The sequence below is a fragment of the Bufo bufo genome, chromosome 6, assembly GCF_905171765.1.
Source record: "Bufo bufo chromosome 6, aBufBuf1.1, whole genome shotgun sequence".
Lineage (NCBI taxonomy): Eukaryota > Metazoa > Chordata > Amphibia > Anura > Bufonidae > Bufo > Bufo bufo.
In genome coordinates, this window is record NC_053394.1 from 189,057,638 (window position 1) to 189,076,130 (window position 18,493).

Here is an 18,493-nt window from a genome sequence, read left to right on the forward strand (position 1 = left end):
GAACACCGGAAAAAAAAAAAAAATGAAAAACTGCCAAAAACTAAATTATTTTGTCACCATACATCACAAAAAGTGTAATACCAAACGATCAAAAAGTAGTATGTACCCTAAAATAGTACCAATCAAACAGTCATCTCATCCCGCAAAAAATGAGACCCTGACTAAGACAATCGCCCAGAAAATTAAAAACATTTGGCTTTCTGAAAATGGAGACATAAAAACAGGATTGTTTTTCTTTCAAAAATTGTGCGCTCTGCCGTATTCTCGTACAGCAGTTTAAGACCACATATGGGGTGTTTCTGTAAAATGCAGAATCAGGGTAATAAATATTGAGTTTAATTTGGCTGTTAACCCTTGATGTGTTACAGGAAAAAATTAATCAAAATGGAGAATTTCCCCAAAAACTTTTAATTAAAAAATGTCATCTCCTTTTCCTTTAATTCTTGTTGAACACCTAAAGGGTTAAAAAAAAAAGTTTGTAAAATCAGTTTTAAATAACATGAGGTGTGCAGTTTCTACTACGGGGTAATTTATGGGTGTTTTCCACTATGTAATTGGATTTTCCTTTAGCCTCCACAACGGCACCACCTGGAGGTTGGCCCGCCTTCTCAGGGACAGGAAACACTAGCGAGATCAGCCAATAAAGGGCCCCCTCCCTCTTACCTCTCCAGTTATTAACCTCGGACTCAGAATAGGCATGAAACAAAACAAATTTAATAATAAAGGTATAAACAATAGAGGTAATGCCACCTGATAAGGTTTTTCAAACTGAGAATCAACAATGCGCCATCAACAATGGATGGGAATCCCTGTGCCATTGTGGAGGCTAAAGGAAAATCCAATTACCGGTAAGAGTAATTTCTGTCTTTTCCCGACACCTCCACAACGGCAACACCTGGAGGAATAACATAGGAGACATGGACTAGGGTGGAACCACCGCAGATAGTACTCTGCGGCCAAAGGATAAGTCTCTATTGGTAGAAACGTCCAGCTCGTAATGTTTAAAGAGGACCTTTCACCGATTTTGACCCTATGAACTAACTATACAGACATGTGGAGCGGCGCCCGGGGATCTCACTGCACTTAATATTATCCACGGGCGCCGCTCCGTTCTGCCGCTATGCCCTCCGGTATCTCCGCTCACTAAGTTATAGTAGGCGGAGATACCAGTCCCTAAGTTATGGTAGGCGGAGTCTGCCCTAGCGCTGGCCAATCGCAGCGCAGAGCTCACAGCCTGGGAGGTTATTTTCTCCCAGGCTGTGAGCTCTGCAATGCGATTGGCCAGCGTTAGGGCAGACTCCGCCTACCATAACTTAGGGAACGGAGATACCGGAGGACATAGCAGGAGAACGGAGCGGCGCCCGGGGATAATAGTAAGTGCAGTGAGATCCCCGGGCGCCGCTCCACATGTATGTATACTTAGTTCATAGGGTCAAAATCGGTGAAAGGTCCTCTTTAAAGAAGGTACAAGGGTTCGACCATGTGGCTGCCCGACAGATATCTTCCAGTGAGGCTGAGGCGCCTTCAGCCCAGGATGTTGCCAATGCTCTGGTGGAATGAGCTTTCAACAAAGGAGGCGGAGCAATTCCCTCAGTCTCATAGGCTAAACGAATGCAGGCCCTTATCCATCTGGAGATAGAAGTCTTGCTGGCTGCTTTGCCTTCGTGAAGACCCAGATATTGTAAGATTAACTGGTTTGATTTTCTCATATTCTTGGTTGCCTCCAGGTACTGTAGAACGCACCTTCTAACATCTAGGTTGTCCTTATCTGATGTCGCCTGGGAACAAAAGGAGGGAAGAGTGATTTCCTGCTGACAGTGGAACTTGGTCACCACATTAGGAAGAAATTCAGGAGCATGTTTTAATATAATCCTATCCTCTAAAACAGTAAGATAGGGAGGTAGAATAGAGAAAGCCTGGATTTCTCCTATGCTCCTGCCAGTAGTGATAGCTAATAAAAATACTGTTTTGAGTGTCAATGTTTTCAAGGAGATCTCTTCAATGGGTTCAAAAGGCGGATTCATTAGTCTGGATAGGACCAGATTTAAGTCCCAAGGAGGGACTGATGATCTAAGCCTAGGGCGAATTCTACTTGTTCCCTTAAGGAATCTCTTGACAACATTCGAATCTGAAAGTTTATTGCTTAGAGCTGCTACTTGGACTTTTAGGGTACTTACTGATGGACCTTTATCAAGTCCTGCCTGAAGGAAATACAGGATTAGGGTCACCTCTGGTTTCTTGGAGGGATTCCATCTGCCGTCCCCAAAACTTAAAAAGGACTCCTAGGCTCTCAAGTAGATCTTTGATGTGACAGGTTTCCTACTCTGTAATAGAGTGGAGACTACCGCCTCTGAAAACCCTTTTTCTCTCAGGATGCGCCTTTCAGTTTCCAAGCTGTCAAGCGAAGCTGGGTGACTCCGGGATGCACCACTGGTCCCTGGAGAAGAAGATCCGGTCGGGGTGGCAAAATCCAGAATTCTTTTCAGTATTGGAAACCATGCTCTCCTGGGCCAGAATGGAGTAATTAGGAGAATTTGGGCTTTTTCTTCCAGGATTTTGGAAATGACCCTCGGTATCAGAGGAAATGGCGGGAACGCATAAAGAAGTTCCTGATGCCAGGGTGTTGACAAGGCGTCCACTCTTAGGGGCCGGTCTAGAGGGGACAGGGAGAAAAAGTCTGTGACTTGCCTGTGTTTCCTTGTGGCAAATAGGTCGATCTTTGGGAGTGCCCCAACTGGCACAAATCTGATCGAAGATCTGATGATTCAGGCTCCATTCTTCAGGCTTTAGCTGATCCCTGCTCAGGAAGTCCGCCACTTGATTTTCTTTTCCTCTTACGTGGGCTGCTGATAGAGAGCGTAGATTTCTCTCGGCCCAACTCAGGATCTTCCCCGTGATGAGGACAGGGATCGGCTTCTTGTTCCTCCCTGTTTGTTCAGGTAGGCTACTGTGGTTGAATTGTCCGAGGGGATTTTTACATTTTTCAGATGGATGGAGGTAGAAAAGACTTTTATGGTTTCCCAGACCGCACTTAGTTCCCTCATGTTTCATGAAGCTTGTTGTAGCTCTGTTTTCCATAGGCCCTGTGTCACCTTCCCCTCCATGTGGGCTCCCCAGGCCTGCTGACAGGCATCTGTTGTGATGACTACCTGGTCAGTCTGTCTTCATTCCACCCCCTGGGATAGATTTGATTGGTTTGTTCACCCGGATAGGGCCATCTTTAGATATGATAGGAAAAGACAAGACTTCTGTTGGTTTATTATCCAACCCAGGTTGGCCAGGGTTATAAGGATTGTCTGGAGATGACACAGAAGGTTTTCTGACGGGGCTGCGATTAAAAAATCGTCCAGGTACGGAACAAATGAAATTCCTGCTAGATGAAAAAAATTTTGATACTTCCGTCATGATCTTGGTGAATAATCTTGGGGCTGAGCTGAGGCCAAATGTGAAATTGATAGTGGCATAGAGACCCCTGGAACCATACCGCTGTCCTTAGAAAATTCTGGTCTCTCTCCTGGATTGGAATATGATAGTAGGCATCCACCAGGTCTAATGTTATCATATAACAATTTTTTGGAAGTAGATTGACCACAGATTTTACGGTCTCCATTTTGAATCTCTTGTAAATATATTTGTTTTGGGTCTTTAAATTTATTAATCACCCTGAAAGTACCGTTTTGGTTTTCTCACCAGAAATATAGGTGAATAGAATCCCTTTTTCTGTTCTACTACTGTTACTGGAATGCTGGCTCTTTTCTCTAACAGGAGCGATATTTGTTGGTCCATCGCTTCCTGATTTCTTCCTTTTAGTCTGGAGTTTTCCATGTAACGGTCTAAGGGGGGGGGGGGGAGGAGAGAGACGGGTGAATTCCAGACTGTAGCCTTCTTTTATCACCGCCAGTACCCAAGGGGAGGACTGAATATTTTCCCAAACTGAGTAAAAACGATTGAGCCTTCCCCCCACTGCTCCTCTGGCGTCATTGGGTAGTCAATTGAACAAAGAGGTTTCCTATAAACGTCCTCAGAAATAAATGAGTTTGAGTCGGATGTGATTTCTCCCTCGTCTATGTCCGAGTCCTGTTCCATAACAGAGGCACTTGACGTAGAGAGTCTGGACGGGATGGTAGACAACTTCGCTTCTACAGAAGCCCAGACTTCCTCTTTAATCATGGTTCTCAGATTTTCAATCAGTGTAGAGGATTCATCAGAGACATCCCTGTCTCAACACTTCTGACATAGAGGCTTCTTATAGGAGCTAGAAAGCGCCTTTTTGCAGATGGCACATTTCTTTTTGAGGGAAGATTTCCTTTTTGAGACATCTCTCCCCTAGGATACACAATTCAGGACAAAATTGGTAAGTTTTTTTTTTTTTTTTTGGAACGGCTACCAAAAAGAAGTGTCTATAGTAACAGAAAAAAAACACCAAAAAGTGCCCTCTAAAGATACCCCAGTAACACATAGGGAGGAGGCTTACTGGGCTTGAGGGCCTGGGGGCATCTGTGGGCTTCCTGGGGGGACTCGGAGTCAGCCTGCAGGGACATGCTAGCTCAGAACAGATAGCTGCCTGGGACGCCGGCAGCACGCGCTGTTTCTACTTCCTGGTCCGGTGACGTCACAGCACCTCCCCCAGTGCACCCTGCCGGGCCAACGTCTGAACTCTGTGTCAGTACGGCGCACAGGAAATCACGTGGGAGCGTTCCAAGGCCCAGGAACGCCCCCTGATGCCCACAGATCCGCCTGTCCGTCTATACAGGACGCGGAAGGTAAAGCCTGGGGTGACCGCCCCCTTCCGGATTTACACCAAGACGAGGGAGGGACAGGCCTTACTGCGTCCCGCGATCCCTCCCCCTGCAACGGCGCTTCGGCAGAGCCAGAATTACAAACCAAGAAAAGGCCGCGCGAGCTGCTGATCCACGCTCCCGACCTTCTGAGGGACAGGAAACAACTGGAGAGGTAAGGGGCCCTTTATTGGCTGATCTCGCTATTGTTTGCTGTCCCTGAGAAGACGGGCCAACCTCCAGGTGGTGCCGTTGTGGAGGCGTGGGGAAAAAGTGGGTTTTGGAAATTTCCTTAAAAATTGGCTTATAAAATTCTAAGCCTTATGAGGCTACTTTCACACTAGCGTTGTTTTAATCCGGCGTTCAATTCCGACACCGGAACTGCCCGCCGGATCCGGAAAAACGTGTGAAAACGGATTACATTTGAATCCTGATCAGGATTTTGATCACAATGAAAAAATGCATTGGAAAAAACGGATCCGCCATTTATGGACTTTAACTTTTTTTTCACATTTTTCGGGTTTAACATGCAAAAGCCGGATCCGTTTTGACTGAACACACAGCGCCAGATCCGGCGTTAATGCAAGTCAATGGGAAAAAGGCCTGATCCGGCGTTCAGTCAAAGTGTTCAGGCTTTTTGGCCGGAGGTAAAAATACTGCATGCTACGTTTTTATGAAAAGCCTGATCAGTCAAAAAGACTGAACTGAAGACATCCTGATGCATCCTGAAGGACTGACTCTCCATTCAAAATGCATGGGGATAAAACTGATCAGTTTTTTTCCGGATTTGAGCCCCTAGGACGGAACTCAGCGCCGGAAAAGAAAAACGCTAGTGTGAAAGTACCCTCTGATCTTAAAAAATGTAATTAAATTTACAAAATGATGCAAACATGAAAGTAGACATATGGGGAATGTAAGGTAATAACTCTCTTATGATGCATCACTATCTGCCTTAGGGTACTTTCACACTAGCGTTTTTCTTTTCCGGAATAGAGTTCCGTCACAGGGGCTCTATACCGGAAAAGAACTGATCAGGTATATCCCCATGCATCCTGAATGGAAAGTAATCTGTTCAGGATGCATCAGGATGTCTTCAATTCAGTCATTTTGACAGATCAGGCAAAAGAGAAAACCGTAGCATGCTACGGTTTTATCTCCAGCAGAAAAAAACTGAAGACTTGCTAAGTAGCCTTAGGGTACATTCACACTAGTGTTTTTCTTTTCCGGCATAGAGTTCCGTCCTAGGGGCTCTATAATGGAAAATAACTGATCAGTTTTATCCTCATGCAATCTGAATGGAGAGCAATCTGTTCAGGATGCATCAGGATGTCTTCAGTTCAGTCTTTTAGACTGAAACCGCAGCATGCTACACTGTTATCTTTGGCCAAAAACACTGAACACTTGCCTGAATGCCGGATCCAGCATTCAAAATACCGGAATGCGCAGACCGAAAAAAGGTGAAAAAAATTAATGCCGGATCCGTTTTTCCAGATGACACCGGAAAGACGGATCCGGCATTTCAATGCATTTGTAAGACTGATCAGGATCCTGATCAGTCTTAGAAATGCCGATAGTTGGCATAGTGTGAAAGTACCCTTAAAAACAGAGAAATCTAAATTTAGAAGAATGTTAATTTTTCAAAATTTGGGATTTTTTTTTTATAAATAAAGGTGAATTATAACGTCAACATTTTTTCACAATCATGAAGTACAATGTGTCGCGAGAAAACAGTCTCAGAATGGCATGGATAAGTAAAAGCATTCCGGAGTTATTACCACATAAAGTGACATGTCAAGTTTTCAAAAAACGGCCTGGTCCTTAAGGTGGTAAAGGATTTCGTTTTGCATTCTGTGCTCTGAATTCTGTTATAATGGAATCCATAACTGAATTCCCTCACCACCCAAACCTGTAAAGTTCGGGTTTGCTCATCCCTACTTCTAAGAAAATAAAATTACATTTACAAAATGATGCCAATATAAAGTAGTCATATACAGTCAGGTCCATAAATATTGGGACACCGACACAATTCTAACATTTTTGGCTCTATACACCACCACAAGGGATTTGAAATGAAACAAAGATGTGCTTTAACTGCAGACTGTCAGCTTTAATTTGAGGGTATTTACATCCAAATCAGGTGAACGGCGTAGGAATTACAACAGTGTGGATAAGTGCCTCCCACTTGTTAAGGAACCAAAAGTAATGGGACAGAATCATCATCATAAATCAAACTTTCACTTTTTAATACTTGGTTGCAAATCCTTTGCAGTCAATTACAGCCCGAAGTCTGGAACGCATAGACATCACCAGACGCTGGGTTTCATCCCTCGTGATGCTCTGCCAAGCCTCTACTGCAACTGTCTTCAGTTCCTGCTTTTTCTTGGGGCATTTTCCCTTCAGTTTTGTCTTCAGCAAGTGAAATGCATGCTCAATCGGATTCAGGTCAGGTGATTGACTTGGCCATTGCATAACATTCCACTTCTTTCCCTTAAAAAACTCTTTGGCTGCTTTTGCAGTATGCTTTGGGTCATTGTCCATCTGCACTGTGAAGCGCCGTCCAATGAGTTCTAAAGCATTTAGCTGAATATGAGCAGATAATATTGCCCGAAACATTTCAGAATTAATCCTGCTGCTTTTGTCAGCAGTCACATCATCAATAAATACAAGAGAACCAGTTCCATTTACAGCCATACATGCCCACGCCATGACACTAGCACCACCACGCTTCACTGATGAGGTGGTATGCTAAGGAGTAGTTCCTTTCCTTCTCCATACTCTTCTCTTCCCATCACTCTGGTACAAGTTGATTTTGGTCTCATCTGTCCATAGGATGTTGTTCCAGAACTGTGAAGGCTTTTTTAGATGTTGTTTGGCAAACTCTAATCTGGCCTTCCTGTTTGAGGCTCACCAATGGTTTACATCTTGTGGTGAACCCTCTTGTTTTCACTCTGGTGAAGTCTTCTCTTGATTGTTGACTTTGACACATATACACCTACCTCCTGGAGAGTGTTCTTGAACTGGCCAACTGTTGTGAAGGGTGTTTTCTTCACCAGGGAAAGAATTCTTCAGTCATCCACCACAGTTGTTTTCCGTGGTCTTCTGGGTCTTTTGGTGTTGCTGAGCTCACCGATGCGTTCCTTCTTTTTAAGAATGTTCCAAACAGTTGTTTTGGAGACGCCTAATGTTTTTGCTATCTCTCTGATGGGTTTGTTTTGTTTTTTCAGCCTAATGATGGCTTGCTTCACCGATAGTGACAGCTCTTTGGATTTCATCTTGAGAGTTGACAGCAACAGATTCCAAATGCAAATAGCACACTTAAAAAAATGAACTCTGGACCTTTTATCTGCTCATTGTAATTGGGATAATGAGGGAACACACACACCTGGCCATGGAACAGCTGAAAAGCCAATTGTCCCATAACTTTTGGTTCCTTAACAAATGGGAGTCACATATGCAAACTGTTGTAATTTCTACACCGTTCACCTGATTTGGATGTAAATACCCTCAAATTAAAGCTGACAGTCTGCAGTTAAAGTACATCTTGTTCGTTTCATGTCAAATCCATTGTGGTGGTGTATGGAGCCAAACATGTTACAATTGGGTCGATGTCCCAATATTTATGGACCTGAATGTAGTAAATGTTAAGTAATAACTATTATGTGAGGTGTCACTATCAGTTTTAAAAGCAAACTTAAATTTAGAAAATTGCATATTTTTCCCAAATTGTCCGTAAACTTTTTTTTTAAATATAAAAAAAAGGTAAAACATATTGATTCTAAATTACCACTGACAAAGTACAATGTGTCACAAGAAAACAATCTCAGAATGGCTTGGATAAGTAAAAGTGTTCCAAAGTTATTACCACAAAGTGACGCATGTCAGATTTGCAAAAATCTGCCTTCACCTTAAGGTGAAAAGTGGCTCGGTACTGAAGGGGTTAAAGCTATAGGTAACGTTTAGTAATTCTGTTGTAGGATCACATGTTTTAGCAAAGAGGTGATGTTGATAAATATCAGCCACTATGAGGAAGTCACTAAAACAACTCCTCACAGCTCTTACCTAGAGATTGACATCCCTGCAAGGAATTGGCTTTGAGGCAGATAGTATTGAACCCCACCCTGTGGCAAACCCGTTAACAGACTGTCATTTTACTGTATAAGGGCTCATGCACATGGGCGTAGACATTTTTGCGGTCCGCAAATTACGGATCCACTAAACATGGATACCAGCGATGTGTTATAAATTTTTCAGAACGGAAGGTCGAGCCCTCCACAAAACTGTCCTATCCTTGTCCGTAAAACAGTAGGACACATTATATTTTTTGCAGGGCTGTGAAAAGGAAGTATGGATGCAGACAGCAAACGGTCTGCTCTCCTTATCTTTTGCAGCCCTGTAGATCGGATGCGGAAAAACAACAACGGTAGTGTGCATGAGTCCTAATGAAGTATTATGTAACTATCTACAGGGCTCCAGACAAAAAAAAAATATCAAGGAGCCATTGGCTCCTAACCTGAAAAATTTAGGAGCCAAATTAAATTTTTAGTCGCCAAATTTAAAATACATACAATAACGGTATAATAAAAAAATAAATAAATACATGTCTTACCTAGGGTTGTCACGATACCAAAATTTTGACTCGATTTCGATACCATAAATAAGTATTGCGATACTCGATACCACGTGAAAAAAATAAAACCCCAAAAAAGCCGGGTGAATTCCACATTTTATGGAACGTCTGGACCATAATAGAACAGTCCGATCCTAATTTTTGTTGGGATAAGGTGACTACAAAATGGCAAATTGCAAGTTTTTTTATATTTTTTTTTCTGTTACGGCGTTCACCGCATAGGAAATATTGTTAAATATTTTAATAGTTCGCACTTTTTTGGGTGTGGCGATATGCAATATTTATTTATTGTTCACATATTTTATATGTAAAATTGGGAAAGGGGGTAATTTAAACTTAATATTTTGGGGTTTTGTTTTTTTTTAACTTTATATTTAATAGGACAAAGGATCTTTTCATCCCTTGTCCTAATCACCCTAATAGAGATCTATCGGGGAGAATAGGACTTCACACTCTCCTTGCTGCCCTGTGCATAGTGCACACAGCAGCAGGGAGCAGACTATGGCAGCCAGGGCTTCAGTAGTGCACTGCGCCACCAATGATTATACTTTATAATACTGGGGTTGGGGGGGGGGCATTGCCACCAATGAATATCGTTTATGCCTGAATACAAACGCAGGCTGCTGGTACCGGCCATATCTCATACCCGGCCTCTATGACTGCGCACTGCGATCTGCAGCAATTAATCCCTCAGGTGCCGCACCTGACGGGTTAATAGCAGCGGATCGCAGCGCGCGGTCATAGAGGCTGGGTGCCAGGTATGGGATATGGCCGGCACCCGCAGGCTGCATTTGTATTCAGGCATAAACTATATTCATTGGTGGCGCAGTGGCCACAGCCCCTCCCTTCCTCCTCCCTGCTATCAGTCCATTGGTGGGAGCAGCGGTACAGGGAGGAGGGACTGCCTCCTCTACCCCTGTGCTGCTGAGGAGAACATGGTACGTGCTGACAGCAGCGCGTGCCATGTCAGTGTGAAAGAGGCAGAGCAGCGGAGGGTCTACAAAGTGTTGTCGCCATTTTGCAATTCTAAGTCGCATTGGCGACCATTTTGGTCGCCATCTGGAGCCCTGTCTACTAATATTTATTAATTCCTCACCATTTACAAAATGTTGGCTTACTGTCTGTGAACAGTGACTTTCTTGTTCACACGCAGAGACTGAATAGGGTTAGGTGCCCAATACCGCTAGCAATATTTCCAGTTTAGGGACCAATGTGAGATACTCCGTCTGGAATCTGGAACACACTGCATCAAACAGGTCAGGAGAGAGATACTGACAGCAGATTATTGTGGCTCGCAAGGATTACCTAGACTGGGCAATGATGATGATTAAAGGGGCTGGCACAATGATAGCATATCGCTAGAAGATAAATATTCTAGAGAACAGGGCCCCCCAAAGGGAAAAAGTACACAGTGCATGCTCTCCACGCTTATCGATGGGAGTTCAGAAATTAGTTGAGCAAGCTATATTTGGAAGTCCAATAGCAATGAATGAAGAGCACACTATGCAAGCGCAGCCAATGCTCCATTCACTACTTTCAGTACTTCCATAGCGGGGAACAGAGGGTGGCCATGTATGCATGGCTACAATCTGCTCACTTCGTCAGTCCTGTTCTGAAGACAGAAGCGGGTCCCAGATGTTGCACCTGCTTTTATCTGACACTTATGGCACATCCTGGCAATACGCCACCAATGTCCCAGATCAAAATAGCAATTTAGGCTTTATTTATGAAAAACGGCACCTCATTTAATGGCAATCGTAGCAGTTATTTTACAGATGGTTGGAAATCTTCTGTTAGTGTCATATGATAATTAAATAAAGCTGCACTCACCTGCTCCTCCATAATATCACAGCTTGCGGCACTGATATTGCTACCAGATCGTCTGCAAAGAAGAGAATGAAAGCATGTGTGTATACCATCAATGTCGTAATATAATTACCATTATTTTTCTGGAATAATGATTTATAAAAAAAAAAAAATATAAAAAAAATAAAAATAAATACCTTTTACATTCAGATTTCGCAAAGTTATTGGCAGGTATTTATCCATATGTTTAGTGGTGTCTTACAGATTTCTTCCACTCAAAGTAAATTCACAATTGGCATTTTGGCTGCATTTCTGCCATGTTTTTCCCCATAATTTTTATAAAATTGTTAAAAAATAAAGTCAAGTCCCCTTTGCACAAACCGCTTACAACTATTCAATAGGCTGCCTCTGGCCTGAGTATCAACACTGCATAAATTACATTTAGTTGAAACCTTGTCCCCAAACTAGTAGACAGAGTGTATATTTTAACCCCTTAGTGACCAGCCTGTTTTGGGCCCTACTGACGAAGCGTTTTTGTTCCTTTTTGCATCGTTGCCTTCCAAGAGATATAACTTATATTTTTTTGTCTATACAGCTGTACAAGGGATTGTTTTTTGCGGGACAAGTTGTAGTCTTTAACACATAGAGGACCCGGATGTGACTAAGGCCTTATTCACACGTCCGTTGTTTCTTTTCTGATCTGTTCCGTTTTTTGCGGAACAGATCTGGACCCATTCATTTTCAATGGGTCCTGAAAAAAAATCAGACACTGAGCTGTCCGTTTTTTTTCAGGACCCATTGAAAATGAATGTGTCCAGATCTGGTCCAGATCTGTTCCGCAAAAAACGGAACAGATCAGGAAAGAAACAACGGACGTGTGAATGGACCCTTAAGGACCAGCAACGTATGTGTACGGAGCGTGGTCCGCCGGTCTCTGGGTGAAAATCGTCAGGGGACCGGAGCACAAAATGAAAGGTAAGGGCAGCTCTGTGCGGTGCGATTGGCTGATCAGTGAAGACCGACACATCGCAGCGCAGGAAGCATATGTAAGCTGCGGGGCGGGTCAAAGGGAGGTGACCGATGCTCAATAAGTTAGCACCTGTCCCCTCTGAGGTTAGGCAGGGGACACCAGTGTTTGGAGTCCCCTGCCAGCGCTGCGATTGGCTGGAACAACGCTCCAGCCAATGGCAGCGCTATAGCTGCACAGGAAAGGGCAGAACCTCCCTGCATGCAGCCATTCTAGCTGGTGAGTGCATGCTGATGTGGTTCTACCTAATCCAATCCCCTTCCCAAACCCTAATCCCTGTCCTTATCCCCCCCTCTCCCTCCCCGTCAGATTTTGCCTGCGGCGAAGAAATTTAGACATTTCTTGTCGTCACTTTTTTATTTATTTATTTTTTCTGCTCTGCACCACTTTTTCTGTGTGCGATTAGCTGATCAGTCCATACTTCACTGCTCAGCACCTGGGTTTTTATTTGGCGCAGATATATGATTTTTTTTATCTGTCCCTTTTTTTTTTTTTTTTTGAGGTAATAGTTAGAATCATATACATATTTTTTCGCTAGTGTTCTTTTTTTGTATCTGCAGTAAATTTTTATACTGCAGAGTCTGCAATAACGCACCAAATGTCCGCTTGCGTGCGTTCTGCAGCCCTGAGCACCAATAAGTACAATTTTTTTTACTGGTCGCTTTTGTTTTTATTTTTTATTTTATTGGAGTAAAAAAGGAGATTTTTTGTAAAACTAACCTGTAAAATCTTTTTTATTGGGGGACACAGACCATGGGTATAGCTTAGTCCACCACTAGGAGGAGACCCTATGCAAATAAGAAAAAACAGCTCCTCCTCCACTGGCTATACCCCCCTGCTCCCAACAGGAGGACCTCAGTGTGTGCAAAAGCAGTAGGAGAAGGAGACCAAAAACCAAATGTTAACCAAGAACAACGGAACCTAGGAATACCACCATCAGGTTGTTAATCATAAGGTCCTAATAGAACCAACCCCTCCTGTAACAGACAAGAATGGGTGGGAGCTGTGTCCCCCAATGGAAAAGACGAGAAAAAGATTTTACAGGTGAGTTTCATAAAAAATAATCCTTTTCTCGCCCATTCCATTGGGGGACACAGACCATGGGACGTCCTAGAGCAGTCCATGGGGTGGGAAGACCAGCACCTCCAGAGGGAAACGTCCAACGGTTAAACAGGAACCACAGCCTGCAAAACCTTGCGCCCCAGGGCAGCATCAGCCGACGCCAGAGAGTGATGCTAGTAGAACTTTGTAAAGGTATGTAAGGACGACCAGGTGGCCGCCTTGGCTCGATTGCGCCTAGCCCAGGAGGCCCCCACCGCCCTGGTAAAGTGCGCGGTAACCCTCGCTGGGGAAACCCTACCCCGGGACCGATAGGCCATGGCAATAGTTGACCGAATCCACCGAGCCACAGAGGCCGCCAGACCCTTACGAGGCCCCTCGGGAGTCCGAGCGGCGAAATGGGGCAGTAACTGACAGGTACAACCGCAAAGCACGGACAACATCAAGAGAATGGAGAGCGCGCTCCTTGGGGTTCACCGGGGCGGGACTACCTTGGGCCAAAAAAGAAGGGACTGGGCGCAGAACCACCTTATCCTTGTGAAAGACCAAAAAGGGCTCCTTAGAGGGAAGGGCAGCCAGCTCCGATACCCTCCTGATAGATGTGATGGCCACCAAAAAGACCACCTTCCAGGTGAGAAGACTCAGAGAAACATCCCTCAGGGGCTCAAAAGGAGCCACCTGGAGAGAAGAAAGAACCAGGTTCAGATCCCAGGGGGGCAGGGGAGGGACATACGGAGGGACCGAATGCGCCACCCCCTGTAGGAAGGTCTTCACCGGACTGACCAGAGCCAGAGACCGCTGAAAGAAAATGGCCAGAGCGGAGACCTGACCATTCAGAGAGCTAAGGGACATTCCAATCTCAAGGCCCGACTGAAGAAAGGAGAGGACCACCGGAATGGAGAAACGAAGGGGAAAAACGCCTAACTTCTCGCAAAAAAACAAGAAAGGCCTTCCAGGTACGATAGTATATCCGGGAGGAGGCTGGTTTCCTGGCTTTGATCATGGTCATCATGACAGAGTCCGAGAAGCCCCTCTTCTTCAAGATGGTGGTCTCAACAGCCACGCCGTTAAACAAAGTGGCTGTAAATTCCGGTGGAAGAGCGGACCCTGAGACAGCAGGTCCTCCCTGAGAGGAAGAGGCCACGGAACGTCTGCCAGCATCCGAGTGACCTCCGAGAACCAGGCGCGGCGAGTCCAATCTGGGGCGATGGTCGGGATTCCTTCTGCTGCTACCCTGCGAAGAACCTTTGGAAGTAGAGGCAGTGGTGGGAAGACAGAGGAGCGTGAAGTCTTGCCATGGAGCCACCAGAGCGTCCACCCCGTACGCCTCCGGATCCAGAGCTCGGGCCAGGAACGTGGGAATCTTGTTGTTGAGCCTGGACGCCATCAAGCCCACGTCCGGGCAGCCCCAACGGTGACAGACGTCCTCGAATACGTCCGGATGCAGAGACCACTCTCCCGGATCCACCCTGTTGCGGCCGATTAAGTCTGCCGTCCAGTTTTCGACCCCTGGGATATACACTGCAGACAATATTGGAACGTGAGCCTCCGCCCACTGGAGGATCCTTTTCACCTCCTGCATCACCGGCCGACTGCGGGTTCTGCCCTGATGATTGATGTAGGCCACGGCTGTGGCATTGTCCGATTGGACCCTTACCGGGAGACCCGCTAAGAGGGGGGTCCAATGAGACAGAGAGGAAAATTGCTCTGAGCTCCAGTATGTTGATCGGAAGGCGGGCTTCCACCTCTGACCACACCCCCTGAACCGTCCGAGCCCGAAGACCGCCACCCCAACCCAGGAGACTGGCATCGGTGGTGACGACCGTCCAGGAGATTGGGTGGAAGGATTTTCCCGAAGTCAGATTCTGAGGGGACAGCCACCACGGGAGATCCATGCGCACCTGAGGAGGAAGGCGGAGTCTAGACCCCTCGATGTCTTGTCCCAGAGTGTGAAACTGGGCAAAGGGGACTGCCTCGAAGGAGGCCACCATAAGCCCCAGAACCTGCATACACTCCAGGATGGAGAGACACGGGGAATGCAGAAGGCTAGACACAGACTCCAGTATCTGAGAGAACTTGCAATCCCGAAGGAATACCCGGGCTGCAGTAGTGTCCATAATCATCCCCAGGAAGGTCACCCTCTAGGAAGGTTAGAGAGATGACTTCGGGAAGTTGATCAGCCAGCCGAACTGTTGCAGAGTCTGAACAGTGATCCTGACGCTGTCTTCTGCCTGGGGACGAGGGGACCTTTATCAGTATGTCGTCCATCAGCAGAGATATGCCCCTGGTACGGAGAAGTGCCATGAGCGGCACCAAGATTTTTGTGAATACCCGCAGGGCTGTCGCCAGCCCAAAGGGAAGGGCGACGAACTGATAATGACGGCCGCCAATGGAAAAGCGCAGGAATCTGTGATGAGATTCTGCAATAGGGACATGTAGATAGGCATCCCGGATGTCCACCGACGCGAGGAACTCCCCTGGAAGAAGAGAAGCAATAACGGAGCGGAGGGATTCCATCCGGAACCTCCGCACCCGCAGTGACTTGTTTAATAGCTTCAGGTCTAAGACCGGACGCACTGATCCCACCTTCTTTGGCAGTACAAAGAGATTTGAGTAGAATCCTGCACCCTGTTCCTCTAGAGGGACTGGGACTGGGACAACTACTCCCCGGGCCAGAAGGGAGGAGACCGCTTGTAAAAGGGCCGAGGCACGGGTCGGATCCCCCGGAACCCGTGAAGGAAAGAAACGTTCCGGAGGTCTGGAAACTAATAAAATCTTGTAATCGGAAGTTACAATTTCCAGGGCCCAGGCGTCTTGAACGCAAGCTCTCCAGACATGCTGGAAGGAGAGCAGACGGCCCCCCACTGCAAGCGGTGGGGGCGCTCCTTCAGGCAGAGGACTGCTTGGGAGCCGCGGGGCGGGCAGAACTCCCCTGGAATTGGGCCCGCGGACGCCAGGAAGGTTGAGGCTTAAAGGAAGGCTTATTGCGGGAGTCCTGAGAGCCGCCGGAGGAGGGGGCTGTCGCAGACCTGGAGGAGAAGCGCCGAAAGGACTGGTTCCTAGAGCCAGAGGGGCGAGCTCTGAAGGCGCTCTTGGATCTAGATTGGGGCAGGTGTATACTCTTGCCCCCCGTAGCGTCAGAGATAATCTCGTCCAGCTTAGCCCCGAAGGGTCTGGAGCCCGCAAAGGGGAGATTAGTGAGGGAGCGCTTGGAGGAAGCGTCGGCGTCCCAGACCTTCAACCAGACCTCCCTGCGCTGCGTGACAGAGAGGGCAAAAACCCGCGCAAAGAGAGTGCCGAGGTCCAATGAGGCCTCACAGAGGAATGTTGTCGATTGGGACATCTGGAGGACGAAGTTCAGGGTGTCCGCAGAGGCATCCTGCTCCGTGAGGTCCTGATGATGGCGCTGCAACCACACCGAAAGCGCCCTGGCTACCCAGGCTGAGGCGAACGCAGGCCACAGACCTGTGCCTGCCAGAGTGAAGATGGCTTAGGAAAGAGAGTCCAAACACCTGTCAACTGAGTCCTGCAGAGAGGACCCGTCCAGGACTGGTATTGCCGTATTCTTAGCCAATCTGTCCACCGGCGGGTCGACCTTAGGAGAAGAAGACCACTGCTGCACATTATCTGCCGGGAAAGGATGCAGAGTATCCATGTGCCTTGTGGCAGAAAAACGGTGATTAGGGCGCTCCCAAGCCTTTGAAAGGACCTTGGCGAACTCACCATGAATTGGGAATGTGACTGCCTCTGGTTTTCTGGAGTGGAAAAGGGGGAATTCCTGGCTACTAGTAGAAGGAGGTTCCCCTTGGATGTCAAAGGTGTCACAGCCCGCCGTGACCAAGTCTGCCACCATGGTGGAGAGATAAGGCGATGGTTCCGGCTCCGTGTCCTCGTCCGAGCCGGACCTTTACCCTTCAGACCTGTAGTCCCTGCGAGGGGGAGAGACTGAACACGCCTCCAGGCGAGGGGGGGGGGGGGGGGGGGGGAGAAGAGTCATCCGAGGAGGGATGCTGCTGCGTACGCTGCCTCTTAACGGTCAGGCGTCCTCTGTGGGGGGCACCGGGAGCTGGAGTGGTGCTAACCACAGGATCAGTGGCCACCATGCGTTCCATAAAGGCCATGGCCGCGCGCGAGACTTGGGCCAAGTCTGCGGCCGCCCTAGATATGGCAGAGGCCCAGGAGGGCTCCGCGGATTCCGAAGGGGCGGTGGAGGGACTGGGCTGGATTGGTGGAGGGGGAGGAGGAGGATGATCCTGTCCTGAGGGCAGGCATGAGTCACAAGATCCTGTAACAGATAGTGGCAGGCAGCATACCTTACAGGATCCCTTTTGGGGGGCCCCAGGTCTAGGCATGATGGCGACAATCCCGGAGTCAGGGTCTCAAAAGCTTTGCAGAACACTACAGTCCTACCGTGACCCGTGAGGAGCTGGAGGAGCAGCCAAGCGTGGAGAAGCGCTGAGGCAAAGCGGAAGCGCCAGAGCAGAAGCGATAGGCTCCGCCCCCCAGTCGCGTCACAGATCTCGCGAAAAAACGCACGCGCGGGAAATATTAAAAAGGCTGACCCCGGCTCCGAAAATGGCGTCCACCGCCGCAATGAAGGGGTTAAAATCCCCCCGCGCAAATGGAGAAGGGGCGCAACCGCAAGGCACTGCGACTAGTCACAGCCCCAAGAAGGATCCCTCCTCCCTCTCAACCCAGCAGGCCCACCCTGATCCAAGGTAAGCCCTAAAGACCGCATCACCATAGCCACTACGGGGGGAGGGGAAGATTGCAGGAGAGCAGTTGTACTTATCTGAGTCCTGCAGTCTTCACCCTCTGTTCCGGACTAGTGGCGTCACCTCTTCAGTCATCTGGCACAAGGAGTTGCAGTGATCTGGGTAGAGGGCAGGACTAGGTGACCTCGGATCTGGTAGGCCACCGGAGCTGCAGGTCGAGCCCGGTTCCACTTATCTTCTGGGGGGAAGGGGAGGTAGCCGGGGACGTCCATTCGACCCTGGCGCTCGCTCCCTGAGAGACCAGGGACGCACCATGCGACCCTGCGTCTCTATAGAGAAAAAAAACTAACGGGAGAAGAGAAAAAACTACAGGGACAACCCTGCTGAGCAGGCGTGTCACCTCCTTATCCGACACCAAGCTAAAACTAAGGGCCTCCTGTTGGGAGCAGGGGGGTATAGACAGTGGAGGAGGAGCTGTTTT

The 18,493-nt window shown here is 47.4% G+C and overlaps 1 protein-coding gene across 1 annotated transcript in view; it reads right to left on the minus strand.

Annotated features, from left to right (window-relative positions):
* LOC121003272 (oxysterol-binding protein 1-like) overlaps nt 1–18,493 on the minus strand; it is a 362,083-nt gene that overhangs the window by 110,988 nt on the left and 232,602 nt on the right. The window contains 1 exon segment of the mRNA XM_040434977.1: nt 11,236–11,287. Coding sequence (XP_040290911.1) covers nt 11,236–11,287 — 52 coding nt within the window.